The 20,609-nt window shown below is 36.1% G+C and overlaps 1 protein-coding gene across 4 annotated transcripts; it reads right to left on the bottom strand.

Annotated features, from left to right (window-relative positions):
- Positions 1-3,713: 3,713 nt before the first annotated feature.
- DYRK3 (dual specificity tyrosine phosphorylation regulated kinase 3) lies at positions 3,714-20,549 on the bottom strand. Of its 4 annotated transcripts, none has more exons than XM_081947188.1 (3): positions 20,487-20,549; positions 11,826-11,941; positions 3,714-7,177 (listed from the first exon to the last, which is right to left on the bottom strand). In XM_081947188.1, exons 2-3 carry the CDS (start codon positions 11,907-11,909, stop codon positions 5,606-5,608), a joined length of 1,656 nt encoding a protein of 551 aa, XP_081803314.1. In that variant the 5' UTR covers positions 11,910-11,941; positions 20,487-20,549; the 3' UTR covers positions 3,714-5,605. The 4 variants fall into 4 exon arrangements, with proteins under 4 accessions (XP_081803314.1, XP_081803313.1, XP_081803312.1 ...); XM_081947187.1 differs by lacking the exon at positions 20,487-20,549 and adding an exon at positions 14,526-14,901; XM_081947186.1 differs by lacking the exon at positions 20,487-20,549 and adding an exon at positions 14,526-14,901 and having other exon boundaries at positions 11,826-11,937.
- Between the last annotated feature and the right edge of the window lie 60 nt (positions 20,550-20,609).

The raw sequence follows: 20,609 nt of genomic DNA, 5'->3' as shown, positions 1-20,609 counted from the left end.
AATATGAATAGGCATAAAATGGTGGCTGATTCACATCTTTGATCTGGACAATTTACTGCACATGCATTTCAATTCTCTTAATTGTTATACATGCACATTCATGTTGTGCTGCACTGAACATTTCTTTAAAAAATTTAATAGATGTATTGGGTTAAGAATAATATAGAAATGTTAACTGTCATTTAATTGAGTTGGGCAGCTATAGAAATTGAATAAGTAAATAATAAAGTATACTGTATAATAAGCAACTTAGGCAGGAAACCTTATGCCACTTCAAATGGTTATCCAATATCTTCCTTAAAACTTGCAGTGTTGGAGCATTCACAACTTCTGGAGACAAGTTGTTCCACTGATTAACTGTTCTGTCAGGAAATTTCTTAGTTCTAGGTTGCTTCTCTCCTTGATTAGTTTCTGCCCACTGCTTCTTGTCATGCCCTCAGGTACTTTGGAGGATAACTCGACTCCCTGTTCTTTGTGGCAGTCCCTGAGATATTGGAACACTGCGATCATGTCAACCCTAGTCCTTTTCATTAAACTAGACATACCCGGTTCCTGCAGCTGTTCTTCATGTTTTAGCCTCCAGTCACCCAATCATCTTTGTTGCTATTCTCTGCACTCTTTCTAGAGTCTCCACATCTTTTTTTACATCGTGGCGACCAAAAATTAGCTTAGATTAAAATTAACTGACATTATCCAACATGCTATACTGTTGCTGTGATAAATCAGTTTCCAAGCCAAAATGGCTAAGTATATTCATGCTAAATTACAAAATGTGCAAACTCAGTCAAAATTCTTCAGTAAATGGCTTTTTCAGTCTTGTTAAAAGGCTAGCTTCAAATACAGCATCCTGGTTATTTGAACTGTACCTCTCTTATCCATTAAGTTGTGTCTGTGTAGTTAATAACAGTATTCATTCTGCTACTTTACTGTTAAAACATTGGTAAAAACTTACTGAGTTCAGAGCATCAAAGCTTCACGCCAAATCTTCGCAATTTACTATTTTAACTTTGTCTTAGCATTTCAGGGTTGGTTATACTTTATTAAGTTCATTTGCCAATTGCCAATTTTAGAAGAAACATGTGGGCTTCTATTTTGTATATTAGAATTCAGATCCATCAGCAAAAAGCCAAGTCATAGGCTCAGGCTAATAGACAATAATTAAGTGGAAATATGTATGTAGTTTATCAGTTCCAAAACAAGTTTACAAATCCTTCCCATCAGAACTTATTTTTGGTTTTCTCACAATCAGTAATCCCAATGAAATTTGATCTGTATGTTGTTGCAAAGCAAGAACATTTTGCTAATACCTACATTATTCATAAAGCTCATTTTTATCTTTAGTTCACTCTTGGCACTCATGCTAAAGCCTGGATTTACAAATGAGTCTCAAGATGCTGAATCTCAATGCTAGCTTCAGTTCTTACACTGTGACATTAAAATACACAATTGCTTTCAATTAAAACATTTTTCTATTATGTTCTTCAAACATTCAAGAGAAAGGGCTTTTTTAAATAAACAAAATTCTCATACATTTTATAGGCATTTCTTTATATCTGAATGCTAAACAGTAGGTGAATTTTTTTAGAAGTACACACAGCTTGAATCTAAAAAAGAAGTGTTTATTTTTAAAGAAAGTTATCTTACGTTGGAGCACTTTTTCCATTGCATTTATATACATTTAGACACCAACTTTTGAAAATGTTCCTTCACACACACACACATTCCAAATTATCATGCAGTTCAGCACTAATTAATTTGGAATGTGAGATTGTCTAAGGAAGAATTGTTGGGCTCTTTGTTGGAACTAGCTTAAGATGATTAGTAGGACAGTTGAATGCCCTTGAGCCTTATTTTAGTCATCTATATCTATTTCCATGCAACATTCAGGAAGTTCCGAAGTTCCAAAGTGACCAATAAGATCGGTTTGGTATACTTCCAAATCAGATTTGTATTTTATGATAATGCAATAATGTGTTCTCCTGACTGTTTGATCTACAAGTTCCATAAACCAGTCAGCAAAAGTCAAGAATATGGAAGCTGTAGTCCAGAGGCTTTGAAGAGTTTTAGGTTGCCTATTTCTTTATATGGATATAATCATTTTTTTGGTTATTGTACAAGAACTGGGACATTGCTTTGGGAATAAGAGATTTGAACAGACAATGCAAGATATTAAGATTATTACACCTTTGTTCCAATCTATGAAACAGAAAATTTCACCTCAAATTATTCTATCATATATGTTTCAAGAAAATCTATTTCAGTTGACATTTCTGGGCTAGAGTATTTTCATAGAACTGAAGAGATTTAGTTCCCGCGTTAATATAAAGAATTTAGATGAACATTATTTCAAAATAGAACTTTTGTGGTATAAAACAATATCCAGTCTACTTATAGATACATAACATTACAGACCAGTGCCAAATGCTAAATAAGCCAATGTGCTGTTGTTGCATTTTCCTTAACAGCCATTTTATAGAAATCGACTGTTACTACAGGATTTTATTCCTCAATTCATGAAATTCCACAACTGTATCAGTTACTTCATTTAAATTAACTTCCTTTCTTAATAGGAATGGTAAAAATCCAAACTGTTTCAGATAAGATATTAATAGAAAATATCTTATTTTACAGATGTTATAAGATGCTGAAATGATGCAAATGATTTTTGAAGATGTTTCCATAATAAATTGCCTATTAAAGGCAGGGGAAATCTCTTTCTAATCAGTTTTTTTGTGCTATTCACCTTGAATTAGCAAGAAGTATCACCGAGAAGCCAGATTTACTTAAAACCATTTTACTAACTTAACAACTGCAATGATTCACTTAACAAATGCGACAAGAAAAGTTATAAAATGGGGCAAAACTCCACAAACATCTCACTTAGCAACATACATTTTGCGTTCAATTGTGATCGTAAGTTGAAGACTACTTACATTTGATTGAAAGCTTACCAGATATCTTATTCCCCATTTACTTTGCTCGTCAGAAGGTTACAACCTGGCCCCAGGACACTGAAACCATCATAAATATGAACTAGTTGTCAAACATCCAAATGTAAATCACATGACCACAGGGATACTGCAACGCTCATTAATGTGCAAAAACGGTAATAAGTCACTTTTTTTCAGTTCTGTTGTAACTTTGGTCACTAAATGAACTGTTATAAGTCAAGGACTATGTTTGTATTTTATTTCCCATAATCATCCGGATTTTATTGATGGTGACTTTTATCTGCAGGATTCAGCATTATTTAAAGCTATAAAAAATAACAAGCTATAATATCCCCCAGGTATTTCAGTATAGCTTGTAGATATTTTTGTGGAAATTTATTATATTTTATACAAAGGATGAACAATTAAAAAACAAAATGCAATGAGCTAAAAACGTGCAACTAAAGTCAAGTTTTCAATTTTACAGTTTGTTTTATTGTACTTGCTCTTACTTCATGATTTTATTTTCTTTGTAAACTGCCTCAAATTCCTCAACTAATGGAATGGCATACAAATGCAATAAACATTAAATGTTTATGCAGTACAATAACTTTTTCACAAGATTTTCTTGCCAAGGTGAAAGTAAATTGTTCCTTATCTGCAATATTAATGTCAATTATTTCACGTTATGTTAAACCATGCACTTTAAAAAAAAAACAGTACATTGTAATACACTTGACATTTCTCAGTAAGAGAAATACTTTTTTCCAAGCAAACAGGCCACTGGACGTATCTCTAGAATGATATGCACAATGCTTTATTCACTCAATGTCTGCTACTGCATAAAATATTTTTATTTGAATCGCCTCAAGGATGTTCACAATCTAAAAAGCCTCAACCGTGGTCATTAATACTGTTAAGACAGAATTCTTAATTTCAAATAATCTTAAATGGCTATTCGGACGTAATAACCCAACTATCTGAAATAGACAAATTAAGGTATTTATTTGGAAATGGAATAATTTATATGTAAATGCAATAGAGCTTTCTGGGTCTGAAGTTAGTGAGCATCTATAAAATCTCCATTCTTGAGGACTCTTTTCACATTTTTCTACTACCGCATTTTTTGGAGTATAAAACACACCTTTTTGCCTCAAAAAAAGGCTGAAAATCTGGGTGCGTCTTATACACTAAACACAGCATTTTTTGTCTCCCGAAACCCCACCCCCTTCACAAAAATAGCTGGGCATAGCCTTTAGGAGGCTTCCAGAGTGCTCCTGGGGGCTGGGGAGGGCAAAAATGAGCAAAAAAAACAGGCTGTTTTTTGCCCCCCCAGAAGCATTCTACAAAGCCACCTAAGGCTATTCATGCCTTATTTTGGACAAAAAACAGGCCGTTTTGGGGAGGTCTGCAGAATGCAAAAACTTTTTTTTTAAAAAAAATGCCTCTTCAAAATCTTGGTGCGTCTCATACGCCAAAAATACGGTATGTAGTATTATTATCAGATGTACAGAAATTGCATTGCAATCTGAATGAACTGCTGATAGAATATCTAATCTAGCATTTGTGACATTAACTCAGGAGTAAACACAAAAACAAGAGGAAGCAAATTGATTTTCAGTGATTAGCTGTTCTACAAATGATTAACAACAACATAGAATGCATCCAATGTAGAAAATGGAGTTTAACTGATTTGTAAACATCCAATGCAAATGGCTATCATTAATAGTAATTCAATAAATTTGCACCATATAGTTATACTGTACATCAGGTCTGAGTAGTATTGCTTCGTGCTTTGTTAAAGATCAAGTCTTCATAATCAAGATCCTGAATGGGAAAACCAGGAGGCAAGCTTATGTGCGCTAGTAAAAATAGTTTTATTTTCCAGTATCCAGATGCTGCCCATTACATTTTCCTGTACAAAATATCTGAAGCACCCATCTTTTTTGCATCTAATTGAGATTTGAAAACAGCAGTTTGCTCAGTTTACCATTTACTAAAATTAAAAGCAACTTATTTTAATACACAAGAAATTTTCTCAGAAATATTTTTATCTCCATTTGTGATCAATTAATTCAATTAAAATGTTGGAATGAAGAATTAAAAACATTAAAACGAGAATCCAAAAACTATTATCTTCATAGCTCTGGCTCACCACACATTTTTGCAAGGTGCTTGTCTGCAAGAAATTTGAAGGAAAGTTCACAAATTAATTTTGCAAACTCAGAAACCTTGTTGTTATATGTAGAAAATGCTACAAAATAATTCCTAAACAACAAAAAGCTTAAGAATTTGTGCTTTTTGACCAGCTTTCTGTAAGGAATTTACTATTAAGTGCAATTATGTTGAAACCACATTGCACTCAATTTTCTGGTTACATGACTGCCTGCATAAACAAGTGATTTTGTGGTTTATTGTAATGTTGTTCTAAAATCTGTTATACCTCATGTAATCTCACTGAATAAAACAAATGTATACAATAAGCATCCCATTCTAGCTGAAACAATTTGATTAAATAATTATAGCCCTTAAAATGCTTGTTTTCATTCAGGTATTTTTTTACACAAGTTTCAGCCTTCAATAATCTTTTCCCCAGGCCCTACACTAATCTCTTTGTCATTCAAGGAGATAATAATAAACACAGAATATGTACCCTGGGAATATGTAATTCTCTATTAGCTGACCAGTTTTGGTAGCACAGTACATAGAGGTATATTGGCATTTGAATCAGACATTAGATTAGCTCTCAGTTTGTTTGCTACCCCAACAACTGGGGGTAATCTGGAATTTATCCCTGGGAAAGCACTTGTATAGTGAGCAATCCGTTTGCCTGAACTTTTATCCACGCTGGGAGGCTTAGGTACTCGTTTACAAATCCAAGGATGTCTTAAAGCTTGGCTAGGAGTCATCCTTGCAGAAGGATCCCAACTAAGACATTCTTTTAAGAACTCTATAAACAAAGAGTCATCACAGCCTTTTAATGCTGTGATCCAGTCCTTGTTGCCTGGAGCACTGCGCATTTTACCCCTTCGTGATCTGCTACCATTAAGAATAACTTTCCCATCAGCCTGAGTTGTTACACTGCAATAGCGAGGATGACCTTTCGAATTGATGAAGTTTTTGGCTCGCTTGGATTGGTCTAGCAATTTCTGTGGAGGCATTCCAAGGAGCTCCATCATGCAAGCTAGTTGATCACCCTCATCCTCTCCTGGAAACAAAGGATAGCCAGTCAGAAGTTCCACCAGAATACAGCCAAAACTCCACATATCTATGGGCATCCCATAGCGACTTCCCAGGATAACTTCTGGGGCTCTGTAAAACCGAGATTGTATGTAAGTATAAACTCTTTGGTGCTCAAAACAACTAGATCCAAAATCAATTACTTTGATTCCACTCCGCCCTTGCTGTTTCAGAAGAATATTTTCAGGTTTTAAGTCACAATGTATAATTTTGTTTCTGAATAGCCCCTCCAGACATTGCAATATTGAGTGGGCAAATTTACGTACAAGCTGCACACTGAAGCCTTGAAACTTGTTTCTTTTGATCAGCTCATACAGATTCATGCTCAACAGCTCAAAAGTCATACATATATGATTTCGAAAGGTAAAGTTTTCTAACATGTGAATAACATTCATGCTGCCAGTTTTATCTTGCTTTTTGAGATGTTCCAAGATGCGTATTTCTTCTGCTGCTTGCCGGTGAAACCGTTTCTCATTGCGCACCATCTTTAGAGCCAAATGTTGGTGGCTTTTGTGATCAAACACTTTAGCTACTTGGCCAAAGCTGCCTTTTCCAATTATTTTAAGTACTTCATATCGGTACGCAAGATGGTCATGAGGTACATGAATGTAGCTGCCTTGTTCATCATCATATCCAGCATTGTTTGAACCACCACTAACTCCCTGTTTTTTCTTTGCATTTGGGCCCACAAAATAGATTTCAGGAAAATTAAATATTTCTTGTTGCTCATAGGCTGTTAACTGCTGTTTATATTGCTTCAGTGCTTGCTCTGCAGACTGACAACCAACTTTCTGTGCTTTTATTGAGCTGCCACTATTTTTGATGGTGCAGATACTATCAGCGCTTTTATCTTTTACTGGAGTTGGAAATGACCTTTCAGAGACATTTATTCCAGTGGACTGCAGAGTACTGCTCCTTCTATTTCCAGAGTCTTCAAATAATTGCTCAACTTTGACTTGGCTCCCAGTCAAAGGATGATCCTTCATTGTGATTGTGCTAGTAGGTACCTTTAAAGATGAAACAGAAAATCCTTAGAATTCACAAATTTAACATTTGGGAAATAGCAACAGTCATTTAAATTCAGAAAAAAATTTGTAGTAAAAAATGAATGTTTACATAAACCTGATATAGTAAAAATATGTATTAGCATACACTAAAGTAGTTTTGCAACATCTACTCTTCAGTCAGCATAGCAACAAGTAATGAAAGTGTAGTTTGAAGCAACCAAGAACCTGCAAATTACTATTTTACTAGCCCAAAAACAGCAAATTGCAGAAAAGATAAATAACCAGAGATTATAAAACCTTTCCAAAAGGGTTAAGACGGAATTAGTGAATAATTTGGTTACCAAAAATTCCATATTGCTCTTAAACTAGTGCATCTCCTTAACTTTTTATGAAGGCATGTTTGTATGTTTTGTATTCTAGAATACTAACTTACTTTTGAGCACTGCAAAGAGTTTTGTTCCATGCATGAAGGAACTAAATATTTTTCCTACAAAACTGCAAATCAGTCAGAAAACATAAAAAAAATGATTTATCTCATTTGAAACAACTGTAACTTTGGAGACTCACTTCAGATTCTATTTCAGTATAGGCAATGTGAGCAATAGACTCCCAAGTAATGCAGTGAAGCAAAACAATGTCCTATCCTAAAAACTGGTGCAGAATAGCTACCTTGCAAGTGTATTGAATGAATGAATGAGCCACTCTTACAAGATTTGATTAGGTCATTTTCATTTTGCAAAGTACGTTGTTGAGCCCACAAGGCAGACTCGCATAAGTCTGACATACCTCATTGAGTTCTGCAAGGCAACTGCACGGTACTGTACTAAATTTAATAGCTGTAAGAAATGCTGAGACATCTTCTAGTTTAGACTTATTTTTTAAAAAAAAAACCAGTGAAATCAACATTTGCAACTAAATAACAGCTTTTATATATGCTATCTTCTTTCATTTCTATAATAAATTTTTACTCCACCAAAACAGCAAATTAATAACTCATTTGAAAAACTATGTGTATAACTTTTTCAATGAAATGCCAAAAGAGTTACGGCATTGGTTCAGAAAATGCAGTTTGAGGACACCAAGATCTGTATTTTACTGCTTAACTGCTATATCTGTTTGGAAAATATAGACAGTATATTTTGAGACATACAACTTTCTCAGAAGTCACAGAAAATATGATCCAGAGAATTAGCATGTTAACAGATTCTTTAGTATCTATGGCTGAATTGAGCAGAAAGAAAGAAGAATGATGTAAAATTTTGAATAACATGGCCCCTTGCAGGATATTAATCCAATCCAATCAGCAATTCTTTATTAATTCAGAGCAACTGGGTTTCAAAGACCTCTATTTTCAGAAACATTTGATCTCCTAATGGACAAAGAATTCTGCACACAATTTTTGCATTTTGTAGACAAAGGTAGAGAAAAAAATAGAATAGTAATACAGAGTCCAAACAGGAAATGAATCTGAACTGTAATTTTGTCCCACATGCAATACTTAGATAAAATATAAGCTAGAAAAAAATCTGAAGATCAACATTAGCAATATGTTTACATTTACATTACCAATATATTTATTTTTACCTTGAAGTAATAAAGAATAATGAAAAAGGAACTGGCAGTGAAAGAAGATATTCTGTAACTGATTAAATATAAAATGAAAGCAAAGTAGCTAGAAATCAACTCACACACGGATAACTTTAGGGCTGCAGGCACATGAGGCAGTAGGATGCCTTAGACTAAACTATTTTAGAAATAAAACGAGAAGCATTTCTCATATCTGTTCTTTGGATAGGGGAAAATTCAGCCTCTAAAGCTATGCTCTGTATGCAATAGCTTATCTTTAATAAAAAGCAAGTTTCTTGTTTTAATATGCCAGACAAAAAGATAGCCAATTGCCAGAAAAAATATTTGCTAGTGTCTTAGAAATTCAAAAGACGTGACAAGAAAATGACAGGTAATTAGTTCTCCAATGACTATGGAATGCAGGAAGGAAGGCAGGTGCCACAAGAAGTGCTCTGGGGTGGAGGTGAGCAATTTGAAACCTCTTGCCAGCTTCCCCACTGACTTTGCTTGTGGAAAGCCAGCAAAGGAGGTCCCAAATGGTAATCATGGAACTGTGGTACATTGCAAGTGTCATAATAGCAAGTCAGTTGTCAAGTGCTCAAATCACAATCACATGACTCTGGGGACATTGTGATGGCTGCAACTTTGAGGACTGGTTGTAAGTCATTCTTGTTCAGTGCTGTTGTAATTCTGAATAGATGTTGAATGACTGGTTATAGCCTGAGGACAACATGTACAAACCCTTAGGACATGCCCATGAACTTTTCATATTGCCTATCTATAGAGAAAACAAGTCTGTGTATAGGGTATATGATAATCTCTCAGTGATGTTTTCTTTCTATGATACACATTTTATGCACAAAACAACTTCAATGCCCTTCACTAAGTAAGTCAATATATGAAATCTGGATTATAAAGCCTGATGCATACAGATTCAGGTCTCTTTATATCATCATATATCAATACTACTATGATTACCATATTACAGTTTGTCAATAATGCAATAATTACTCTATGTAATGTCTAAGGGCTTCAACTGACTTGATCCAATTTATAAGATTTGACCCACTGTATTTGCTTTTGCCAAATTCAAATATTGTTTTCCCCTTCTTAGCTTATAAGCTTCCGAAAAGCAGTTATGGCACAAATGAAAGGATACTAGACCAACCTTTTCTTTCAATGATCAATTATGCAACTAAGTTTTGATTTTGCTTGAATATTTTTGTTGCTTGGAAGTATGTGCAGAGTATCTTACTGTTAAAGCTGTCACAACTGGACATAATTGCTGCAATCTAACCAGTCCTCTCTAACAAGCTGACAAGATACATGACTTTGATTAAGACATATATCATCTCTACAAAAACAATCCAAGTGACAGAAGGCATTACTGTTTCCAAAAGGAACATTAGGAAATTCCTTTTTGTATTTTAAAAAACAAAACCAGTAAATTTCAGTCCTATAATTAAACATTTAGTTAATTGACTGTAACTCTAAGAATATTAACTCTGGAATGAACATAGATACATACAAGAGGATATGTAAACTATAATGTAAACCAGTGGTGGGTTGCGGTTTCCGTTCCAACCAGTACGGTTGGAATGGACTTGCTGGCGTCCATGTGGATGCGCGCAGTGCACGTGTGCGTCTTGGTGCTTCTGTGAGCCTCCGCAATGCTCCAGCTGCTCAGTGGAGCGTTGCACAGGTGCTGTATGTGTTGTGCGCGGAAGCGCTGAAGACGTAAAAGGATGGCAAGAAACGAGAGCAGGCGGGTGGGCCCTCCGGAGCATCGTACTGGAACATTATCCGGTGCTCCGGGCTGGCTCTGGTACGTCCGTACCCGGGCATACCACCTGCAACCCACCACTGATGTAAACCTTTCTTTTCAGTAAAGAGATGTTCTCTAGTTCTTACTTTTTCTGCAAAGAAATATTTACTGACATGTTTCTATTTCACCACAAAAATTACTATAATATTCAAAATGCAACTCAAATTTTCATACCACTGAGAAAAAAGGCTATTCTTGCCACTTACACCCTCATATTGAGTAAATACAGTGGTTAAAATAATCATACAGGCATTTACTTGATATCTTGATGTTTACCAACAGGAAAGCATTTATCCTATAAATGTTGAAAAAAATGGAAGCCAGATGCCTTTCTATTTGTCAGTTGAGTGTACAAGCCATAAAGAGGCAAGGAGTATATAGTTTTAGATTAATGGTCTGGTAGAATGAGTACAAGAATTGTGACATCTCTTAATTCAGATCACTTGATTAATTATGTTATTCTCTTATCTATATACAGTATACCTATTGTTATCATCAGTCCATTTCCATTATGAAGGACACTAATCTTATGCTGGCACATGCTAAGGAAAGCAGAACAAAAGGTGGATGAGTTCCAGAAAATCTATTTGCAAGGCTAAATAGTATTTAATATTTATGAAAAACAAGACATCTCCATAAATATATTATTGTAAGCTTTACCATGTTGCTGTTATTAAGTGGTCTTCATTTAGGGACAATGGTTGTTATGTGAAGCAGTTGCTAAGCGAAACCATGACTGTTATAATCTTATTTCAGATTTCCTTTGCTTTACAGACCTACAAAGGTCAAAAGTCCTAGGATTGGTTGCAAAGTTACTTTTTAATCATCATTAACGGCAAACAGTTACTCTATGAGGCAATTGTTAAATGAGAATTACCTGTAACATTCTTAAATGGTTGGAATGGTTTCCAACCTGAATGGTTGGAAAAGATAGCACAGACACAATATTTAACTACTGCCTTCTGCTGATATAGATGTACTTGTTAGGGTTATGCAGTGTTTCAGGCTGTATTTGGAAGAAGTTCCTTTAAAGTACAAGAATGAATGTAGCACGTGTGTGCAGCTTGTTAAAGCACCCATGAGATCCTGGAAACAAATGTAGCTACACATAGATGTCACATTTGCACAATAAAGCAGCTGTTTTGAATCAAATCAGAAGTACTGCATAAACGTAGCATTAATATTCTGGTTTGTTAACACATCTAGATTGTGTTGTCCCAGCAGTAATAAAATTCAAGAAGCAGGAAAATTACTTACATTAGATCTCCCTAGTGAAGGAAAACCAGAAGGGGTGCATTCTTCATTTGTAGGTTCTGGATATCTAATCTGATCTATTCTCATATAAGAGTCATACAAGCCATCTCCAAACCTGGCTGGAAATAACAAAATGTTCAGTAAAAATGAACACAAATTCTTACAATTATTTTGAATTATAGTAATAATCCTATTTTAAATTATAGTAACAATCATAAACTCTTATTGGAATCCTCCAACAAATCCCAAAGTCCAGATGATGCGGCTGCAGATAATTAGAAGGAGCAGCATTTGATCCCCCCCCTTTTTTTCATTAAAAAGGAAAAAATTATGATACACATTGAGTATGTAAAATTCTTCTTTGTTTTTTTGTGTAATAACAAGGGACAGGAATTAGTATGTAGCAGACTTTTACCTTTGCCTAATCTGTCCTGCTACACCCACTTTTGGGGGGTACCATACTCAAGACTGCCTTAGAAGCCAGCAACAGAAACCTGTCCAATGTTGATTCTTTTCTCCCTCTTGCAAACAGAAAACCAACAACTCTTGTAGACTATTGCAATTTCCCAAGTAATATAAGATCCCACCATTAAATTGCACAGAATACCACAACCACTATTTATGAGCACTTAGAATCATGAATTAAAGTTATCAATTAAAAAGATTCATCTCAGCAATATCCACTAAAGAAAAAATGTAGGTGACAAAATGTCGCATCTATGATTTGAAATTGGATTTCTTTGAAAGTAAAGTAAGCTGCAATTGTCCTCAGCAATCATGAATCAGTATCTGTAGACTTATTAGGAAGAATTACAGCTTCGAAAATAGTTTGAAACTCAAGACACTTAATACCAACCCCCTAAAACAATAAACTTACTGAAACTTAATACAGTAAGTATATGCATCACATTATTATTCATCCAGTTATAATTCTGCATAGGCTTGTCTAGAAATAACTCTTTCAGAAAGTAGTCATACCATCCCTATGGCTTGATGGGCTTTTATTTCCCCTGGAATAAAAGTAGCTTGCCTTCAATATTAGCCAACTGGGAACATGAAGGATATTCCCTTGGCCACATTTATGACCTGCCTAAATTCATTTAGTTGGACACTGTTAAGACAAAGAACACTGAACCAGAGGGCAAAGTTCTTAAATTCCCATCATTTGCTTCAATGTAATAATGTATTGAATAGTTATGAATATTATTTTGCCTTGTTCTGATCTATTGAGTAATGCTCAACAAGTAATGCTCCAACCAATTTCACTTCTTTACAAACATTTCTGTTTGTAGTGCAAAACAGAATCCGACAGAAATTAACAGATGTTGTGTTTTGTTTCTGGAATTGCTGTTTTAAAAAAAGTTCAATTAAGTGTTCCAAAATTTTAAAACTGCCTCTAACACTAAAAAGGAAGAGTTCCTGAGCTTCCTCTTGCTTAATCACAGATGATTTTTTTAAAAAAAACTTGGATTACAAACAAGCAAATAAACATTTATGGTAATTAGTGCTGACTGGAAGGAATGCTCCTTGCCTTCCAGTTAACAGTTTAAAAAAAGCACACGAAGCAGGGGCCAGCTAAGTTATTACCAAAGGAAAAATCTTTTAAAATTTCCTTATGCATAATTTGGCAGTGAGTTGAAATAATCTGGCCTGCTTCTCGAAGTCACAACGTACACCGAATATTTCTTGTAACCAAAACTATTTTGGCTCCAACAGTTACTGTACTTCACCTCTACTGTTACACACGGGAAGGGTAAAAAAAAAGCAAGTGTTACAACATCCCAAAACAATAAAAACCAACGTTTTTATTTACGAAAAGAGCACCAACTCCTCCCAATTGAGGCTCGCTTGTCCGTTACCGTTGGACGGCGGCTATTCGGATTGGAGGGGGGGGGCTTGGGGGGGAAGTATTGTTCATGTGATAGTTTCCCATCGGTCTCTCGAGGAAACGGTGCTAATAACGTTTCTCGAGCCCTCTCTGGTCTACATTTTTGCCCATTATCCCCAATTCAAAATATACAGTACAGGCGCTGGGCTATACTGCACGTCCCATGCGCCATCCTCCCGCCACGAATCCGGCAACCGGCCGTTTCTTCTAGTTCCGATCGTCCCTTTTCCCCACGTGGCCCCGCCGCCTCCTGCAAAAGTTCCAGCCCTTCCTGCGAAGGACACGTGGGGGACGCAGCCCTGGCTCCTCTTCCTCCCACCAAGGGGCAGGGTGACCCCCATCCTCATCCCCTACACCCGATCCCTCAAAACCGCTTCCCGTTTCCAGACGATCGTGTGTGCCTGGGGTGAGCAGGCTGGCGAAGGATGGGAAGGAAAAGGCTTGGCTGTAAAGGAAACAAGGGTTCCGTGGTGCTCTCTGAGCTTGGTTGCTTTCTTGCAGGCGTTTCGCTTCTGTTTCATTACTCAGGGAGGAAACAGCCCAGCAGGTCGGGGTGGGGGGCAGAGGGACGACACTCTTCCTTTTACAAAAGCCCCCTCCTCCGCGGCGCCATTGATCTCCCACCAACACGCCCGCCACACAAAATACACTCCCTGTAAAAAAAGGCCTCGCCTCTGCAAAGACACGCAAACGGCTGAGTGCCTGGAAAGCAGGAAGCCAGACAGCCCCAAGGCCCAGCCACAAAAAGCCCGAAGGAGGGAAGGATCCACGCCCGTAAGAAGCCCCGAGAAGCCCCTTAAGCTTTCCCCCAGTACCTTCCGACTTCCTGCTCAGCAGCATCATAACGAGCAGGATACCGGGGGGAAAGACCGCGGGCCGTACGCCCCATCACCGTGTCCAGGCCAGCCGGGTCCCCAGATCTCCCCCGCCTTCGGGGCCTGCCGCTCGCCCTAGTATCGGAGGTTGTAGTCGAGCAGGCAGGGACGTGGTAGTGCTGAAAGCGCGGTTGCTAAGGGAACGTCTGCTTGGGTCGTTGTGCGCTTGCGCAATGGGGGAGGGACTGAAGCGAAGGGGAAGAACTCCCCCCCTCCCCTTCAAGCGTTTCTTCAGCGACCGAAGAATAAAACGTGCTTGAGCCAAGCGACTCTATACCGCCCGCGGGTGTACAAAGCGTAGGGGATCCGTAATTATTTTGCCTAAAGTCAGGAGGCCTTCTTATCTTCTTAAACAGGCCGTAGTAAAAGCAGAATCCTTTATGAACTGGTAGTTCGGTTACTCGAGAGAAAGCCCGTCGAAATAAATTACTATTAGCTTCATAAAGACTACGGACGTGTTTGTGAGCTGTGCTTTCGAGGACTTGATGTACTTCATCTGTTGCAAATTGGCAGATATGATTCCACAAAATTCTTGCCTTGGCTGGAACAGCCAAACCCTGCTACTGCACTCTGGAAAAATATATAAACCTAAATGCTAATGATTTTAAAACATTGCTTTTGTATAAGGAAAAGCTTGAGAAAGTGAGGGTGGAGAGACATTGAAAAACATCTCACAAGAAAATGGAATGGGATGGATTGAGAAACAGTAGCAACCTCCATTAAGCCTTTCTCACCATTTTTCCAACTTGCCTTTTCAGCAATTGCTCATCCATTATTTTCCTTAAAACAGGAATGAGCAAATTAGGTTGAATTCTACTTCCCGTTTGCCCCCTCCAATGTGATCAAAATATTGTACTTCATGATAGTTGTTGTAGTTCAGTAATCCCTGGGATTGCTGCTTTAAAAGACCTGGGATGGTGAAATGTTTCTGTTCTGATGGACATCATCTCCAAAAGGCTCAAAAATTACAAGAAACCAGGGCAGTATCTCCAAATTGTGTTCAGTTTTCCTTTGATGCTCAATTTTATTTAGTACCTTGTTTGTATCTTTGCCCTGTTTGATGGCCAGAGAATATGATACTTATGAGAATATATATGAGAATATGACATATGATATATAACGAAACCTTCAGAAACCAACCCACAAGCTAAGACAATGAACTTTCACCCTCAATGTCCCAAAGGTGCTTTTTCAGGTGCTGAAAAAGCACCTTTAGGACAATCATGACCTGGATGACTGAGAATCTTTACAGACTTCATCCTCAATATGATATATTCTGGAATATACAGACATGTTAAATCACCTGGCATAATTTTGGTTTGATAACTTTTATTTTTGGAATGTTGAAAATTATGAAATTACTTGTGATTATATTTAATTGGTGTGAAGAATCGTCATTTGGGAGGGGATACTAAATAATAATCTTGAAAGTATAGTATTTCATATAGATTATAAGATCCATTTCCATTTACTTTTTAGTCTGCAATGAAGGAAAAACCTTACCATTAAATTTCTCAGAGCTTTTTTGAGTATCAGGATTCTTCCTCTTGGAAAACTCCCAATGGAATATTTAAAAAAATATTATCCTGTATGTAGGTTTTTAAAAATAGTTTGTGCTAAAGTTCCTTCTTAATTTTGGGCGGTCTTGATCTCAACTGAGCCACTGTTTATTTTGTTTACACTAAGAAGGGGTTACACATATGATGTGCATTAAATGTAGTTTTTAAAATCATTCCAAGAACATTGGGATGAATTAGCTCAAGAACATATGATTCCAAACCATATTCAATCTAGCCGCTAAAGTCATTAAACTTAGACTCCACTATCAGTCTAATTCTCTGTCTCCCTAAAATTAAGCTGAACTGAGTTTAATAGGATTCACATCCAAAATAATGTGTACAAGGCTGCAGCTCTAAATTATGTTTAGAATAATTTTAACTCTGGAAAGGTAGTTCTTGTGACATAAAGGGTGTCTATGTGTATTGTGTGTGAATATATAATGCTTGGCCTAAGTTAGGTTATGGCCTTTTTAGTACCATCTCTACAGCCAAAATTGGCAGCGAAGTACATCTGGTGGTTCCATTTTTTCACTTATTCGTTAAAAATGTATCCCTTAAATGTGTTAAACTTCTAATAAATTAAACACACTGGCTTTTAAATGCCAAACCATCCTGACCCCCTCCAATTGATAATAATCTCTTGCAACACAGAGAAACCAAAAACTTGAAGAAAAGAAATGTAGTCCTTGGCTCCCAAATCCTTGTTCTGGGCCTAGGATAGAGGGACTGGGATGTGTTGGTTTATTTCTGGATGCTTTACAGTAAACTAGCAAGGAGATTTAGCACCAAATTCATTAATAATAAAAATATCAAGATAACCATTTTCCTTTCTAAATGAGAATACTGAACATAGAACATTTCAGGAATATTTAGCAGTCAAGATTTTAAATTTGTCCTTTAAATTGAGGCAAAGAGGCAGTCTGTTTCCTTAATATGAGTAATGCATGTATGCACATGGCAAACTATTGTTTTGTATCTAAACAAAGAGCCTTGGCCCCTTCTGCCTACCCATTTCCACATCTAGACTCTACTGATTAACAGGCTATAAATAGCAATTCGGTTATTTCTCTGTCAGTAAAACTATATATAGTCTTATATAGGAAGCAAGATTTTAATGCTCCAGATACCCTCTCAACAAAAAGAATTCTCACTTGTGATGCTTATTTATAATAAAAGCTTAAACCTCTAGGAAATACTATTTATTTAGGGTGTTTCTGTATTAAACTGTTTTATACAGTTGTCTTTTTCATTAGGAAATTGGTTGTGCCTCAAGGGCAGATTAACAGTTGTGTTCTTTAGAGCCACCTGGTGCTATTAACAAGTATCACAAAACGTATATATTATCTGCGGATAATTAATTATGGAATTTCTTGAAGCAGTATTATTGCTGAATTCTAGTACTTTTTATCTTTTTATCATCTCATAAGAAACAATACTGGACATATCAGTGTTATAGGATGATTCACTGACACGGCAATATGTGAGTCATGTTCAAGTGTTTTTGTCTTAATTATTTTCATATTTGCTCGTTGAGAATGTAATTGTGATGTGCTTTTTAACACTTTTACCATAGGCTAAATAAATAAATAAATCTTTCTTCAACTTGGACCGCTTCACCTGTATGTCCAAGAAGAGAAAGGGTGACCCCCCTTTCTCCCCCCCCGCCCCTCCACCATTCAATCATGTCCAATTCTCAGAGACTGTCTGGATAAGTCCCTGCAGTTTTCTTGACAAGGCTTTTTAGAAATGATTTGCCATTCACTCCTTCCTAGACTGAGAAAAAGTGACTGGCCCAAAGTCACCCAGCTCATTTCATGACCAAGAGGGGATTAGAACTCACAATCTCCTAATTTCTAGCCTGAGCCATGACACCAAACTGTGTTCTCTTATAAAGCTGTTAATCCAAAATATCACAAATCTTTCTAATGATTGAGAAATAGATTGTGAAATTATATTGCTTTATCTCCACAATACATTCATTGAAAATTAGCATATTTATTTCAATTACTGTGTCATTCTAATTTCAAACAAAACCCAATTACAAAGATGGATTCAAACTGAAACTAATTAAATTATCTTCATTATAATGTGGTCAGGATTGTATTAACAATGATTCATCTGGGCAGCATGCTACAGATAATGATCTAATAAGACCTGGCACTCTTAAGTTAATACTGAATTTTAGAACCAGCCACACAGTCCTGTTCTTTCCTCTCATCCTTTGAAATGTTTTTGATGAGTACAAGAGATACAACCAATAGCCATTTGGAAGGCAGCAGATAACAAAGCTATCAGAAACTTTATTGGGATAATCAAAGAAATTATCTTTTTTCCACTTTTGAAGATGGATTCTCTAATATCCTGATATCTTTTATTATGGTTAGTGCTGTTTTATCTTGCTTTAATGTGGTTACTGTTTCCATTATGTAAAGATGGTTGGAAAGGTAGATAACATGCAACTTAAGTAAATGCTAATCAAATGTTTATGCTAGGTGCAGATGGTTCAGTATATTTGCAGGACAGCACTGTGCTTTCTCTGTGCATATGTGTGTACGCATACACTCAGTTAGTCTACCCGCCCGGCAATTAGTTGGACTAGTCTTTGCAGGTTTTTTGGAAAGGTTTTCAGAAATCTTGGTTTTTCCATCATCTTCTTTTTAGGACTGAGACAGAATGAGTGGTCCAAAGCCATTCAGCTGGTTTTGCAACAAAATTAGGACTAGAACCTAGGGTCCTTCCAATTTGTTAAGTCCATATCTTTTATATGCTATTTTTATTTCAAATGTATTTTGTACTACTATCCAAAGACTCAGATTTTTGAGGTTCATGGATGTGGAAATTGTCATTATAATGCTGCCATTGGATGCTTAGATAGATGCTTCATATCTCATTGCACTTTAGAGTGTTTCAAACATCCTAGGACTGCCTGGAGAAATTAAAAATCAATACCACTGTTATCGCTAGTTTATAAATAATTTATATAATTTTTTTTCAGGAAATGCTTTCTTTTTGATGAGATTGTGACAAATATAATTAATTAATTAATTTTCTAACACTGCTATCAAATAGTATGTGGCGGCATGCCTGCATAATTTGATTGTTTCCTGATTGCTTATTTGTACCCTATGACTATCATTAAATGTTGTACCTTGATTCTTGACAAATGTGTCTTGTCTTTTTATGTACACTGAGAGCATATGCACCAAAGACAAATTCTTTGTGTGTCCAATCACACTTGGCCAATAAAGAATTCTATTCTATTCTATTCTATCTATAACACTTTGAACAAGCCTCCAAAATAACAACTAATCCTCTAAAGATTTATTAGGCTTACTCAGTCCACTTGGAATATTTAGTTTTGTTTGTAAATTAGGGTAAACAAATTTAGAATTATATATGGGGTGTCATTGTATCTTGTGACAAACACAGTTGAAATAATTAGCTTAGGATAATCTTATCTATTTATATGACTGCTCAATTAAAAAGAAACTTCAAGGCAGTCATGCGTGAACTCATGTGTGAATATGCTGCCCAGTGCCCAGCTCTCAGCGATTCTGGGAAGCATATAAATTTAATAAAATATTATCAACTAGTAGTGCTATTTGGACAGATGGTGCAACACATTTCATTGACATTCTGGAGATCTAAACTTCTGATGATGTACATTGTATAAGGATACAAATAAAGTTTGGTCTGTAAGCCAGTTTGGTCTAATGATTTCTAAAAAGCGGGAGATCATGAGTCTTAGTCCTGCCTTAGCCATAAAAGCCAGCTGGGTCACTTTGGGACAGGCACTCTCTTTCAACCTAATCCATCTCACGGTGTTGCTATTGTGGGAAAAATAGGAGGAGGAAGAAGGAGTATTGTGTGTGTTTACCACCTTGAGTTGTTTATAAAAATAATAAAAGCAGGATATAAATAAATGTGTATTATACATATATATTATAATCTATAACACCTAATACATTATTGTTATATTATTATACATTATGGTATATTGGTTATAATAAATATTGTATAATATAATATAATAATATATTATTATCATTATTATTTATTGTAATATAAATATATTGTATTCTCTTTCTCACAACAATGTGAAGTCACAGCATAGATAGATAGATAGATAGATAGATAGATAGATAGATAGATAGATAGATAGATAGATGATAGATAGATGATAGATAGATATACATGCACATATACACACATATAATAAATAAAATATAATAAATATAAGTATAGTATATATTAGTATAATATGTGTTCTCAGATTCCCACTGAAGTAGAGTTTAATCCTCCTTAGTTGCTCCAACCAGCTCATGACATAAGTTTCTCCTACCAATTTCAGCAGAATTAAACGGCAGCGCTTTCGGAGACTCGTCTCTACTCCTACTCCATTGAAACAGCGTAGCCGAAAGCTAAGCAAATCGGACCCTGCCGGAAGTGTAACCGATTCTACTGC

The sequence above is a fragment of the Natrix helvetica genome (genome assembly GCF_964273705.1).
Source record: "Natrix helvetica genome assembly, chromosome: 3".
Lineage (NCBI taxonomy): Eukaryota > Metazoa > Chordata > Lepidosauria > Squamata > Natricidae > Natrix > Natrix helvetica.
Note: the sequence above shows the minus strand (reverse complement) of the source record. Positions and strands in the feature narration are given on the sequence as shown.

Excerpts from the sequence above, each read along its gene's own strand:
- DYRK3 (XM_081947186.1), bottom strand. The coding sequence starts at position 14,599 with ATGGGGCGTACGGCCCGCGGTCTTTCCCCCCGGTATCCTGCTCGTTAT. Across the intron at positions 11,938-14,525 it reads GCTGAGCAGGAAGTCGGAAG|GTTTGGAGATGGCTTGTATG; the intron begins GTACTGGGGGAA and ends ATTTCCAGCCAG. Across the intron at positions 7,178-11,825 it reads CTTCACTAGGGAGATCTAAT|GTACCTACTAGCACAATCAC; the intron begins GTAAGTAATTTT and ends TCATCTTTAAAG.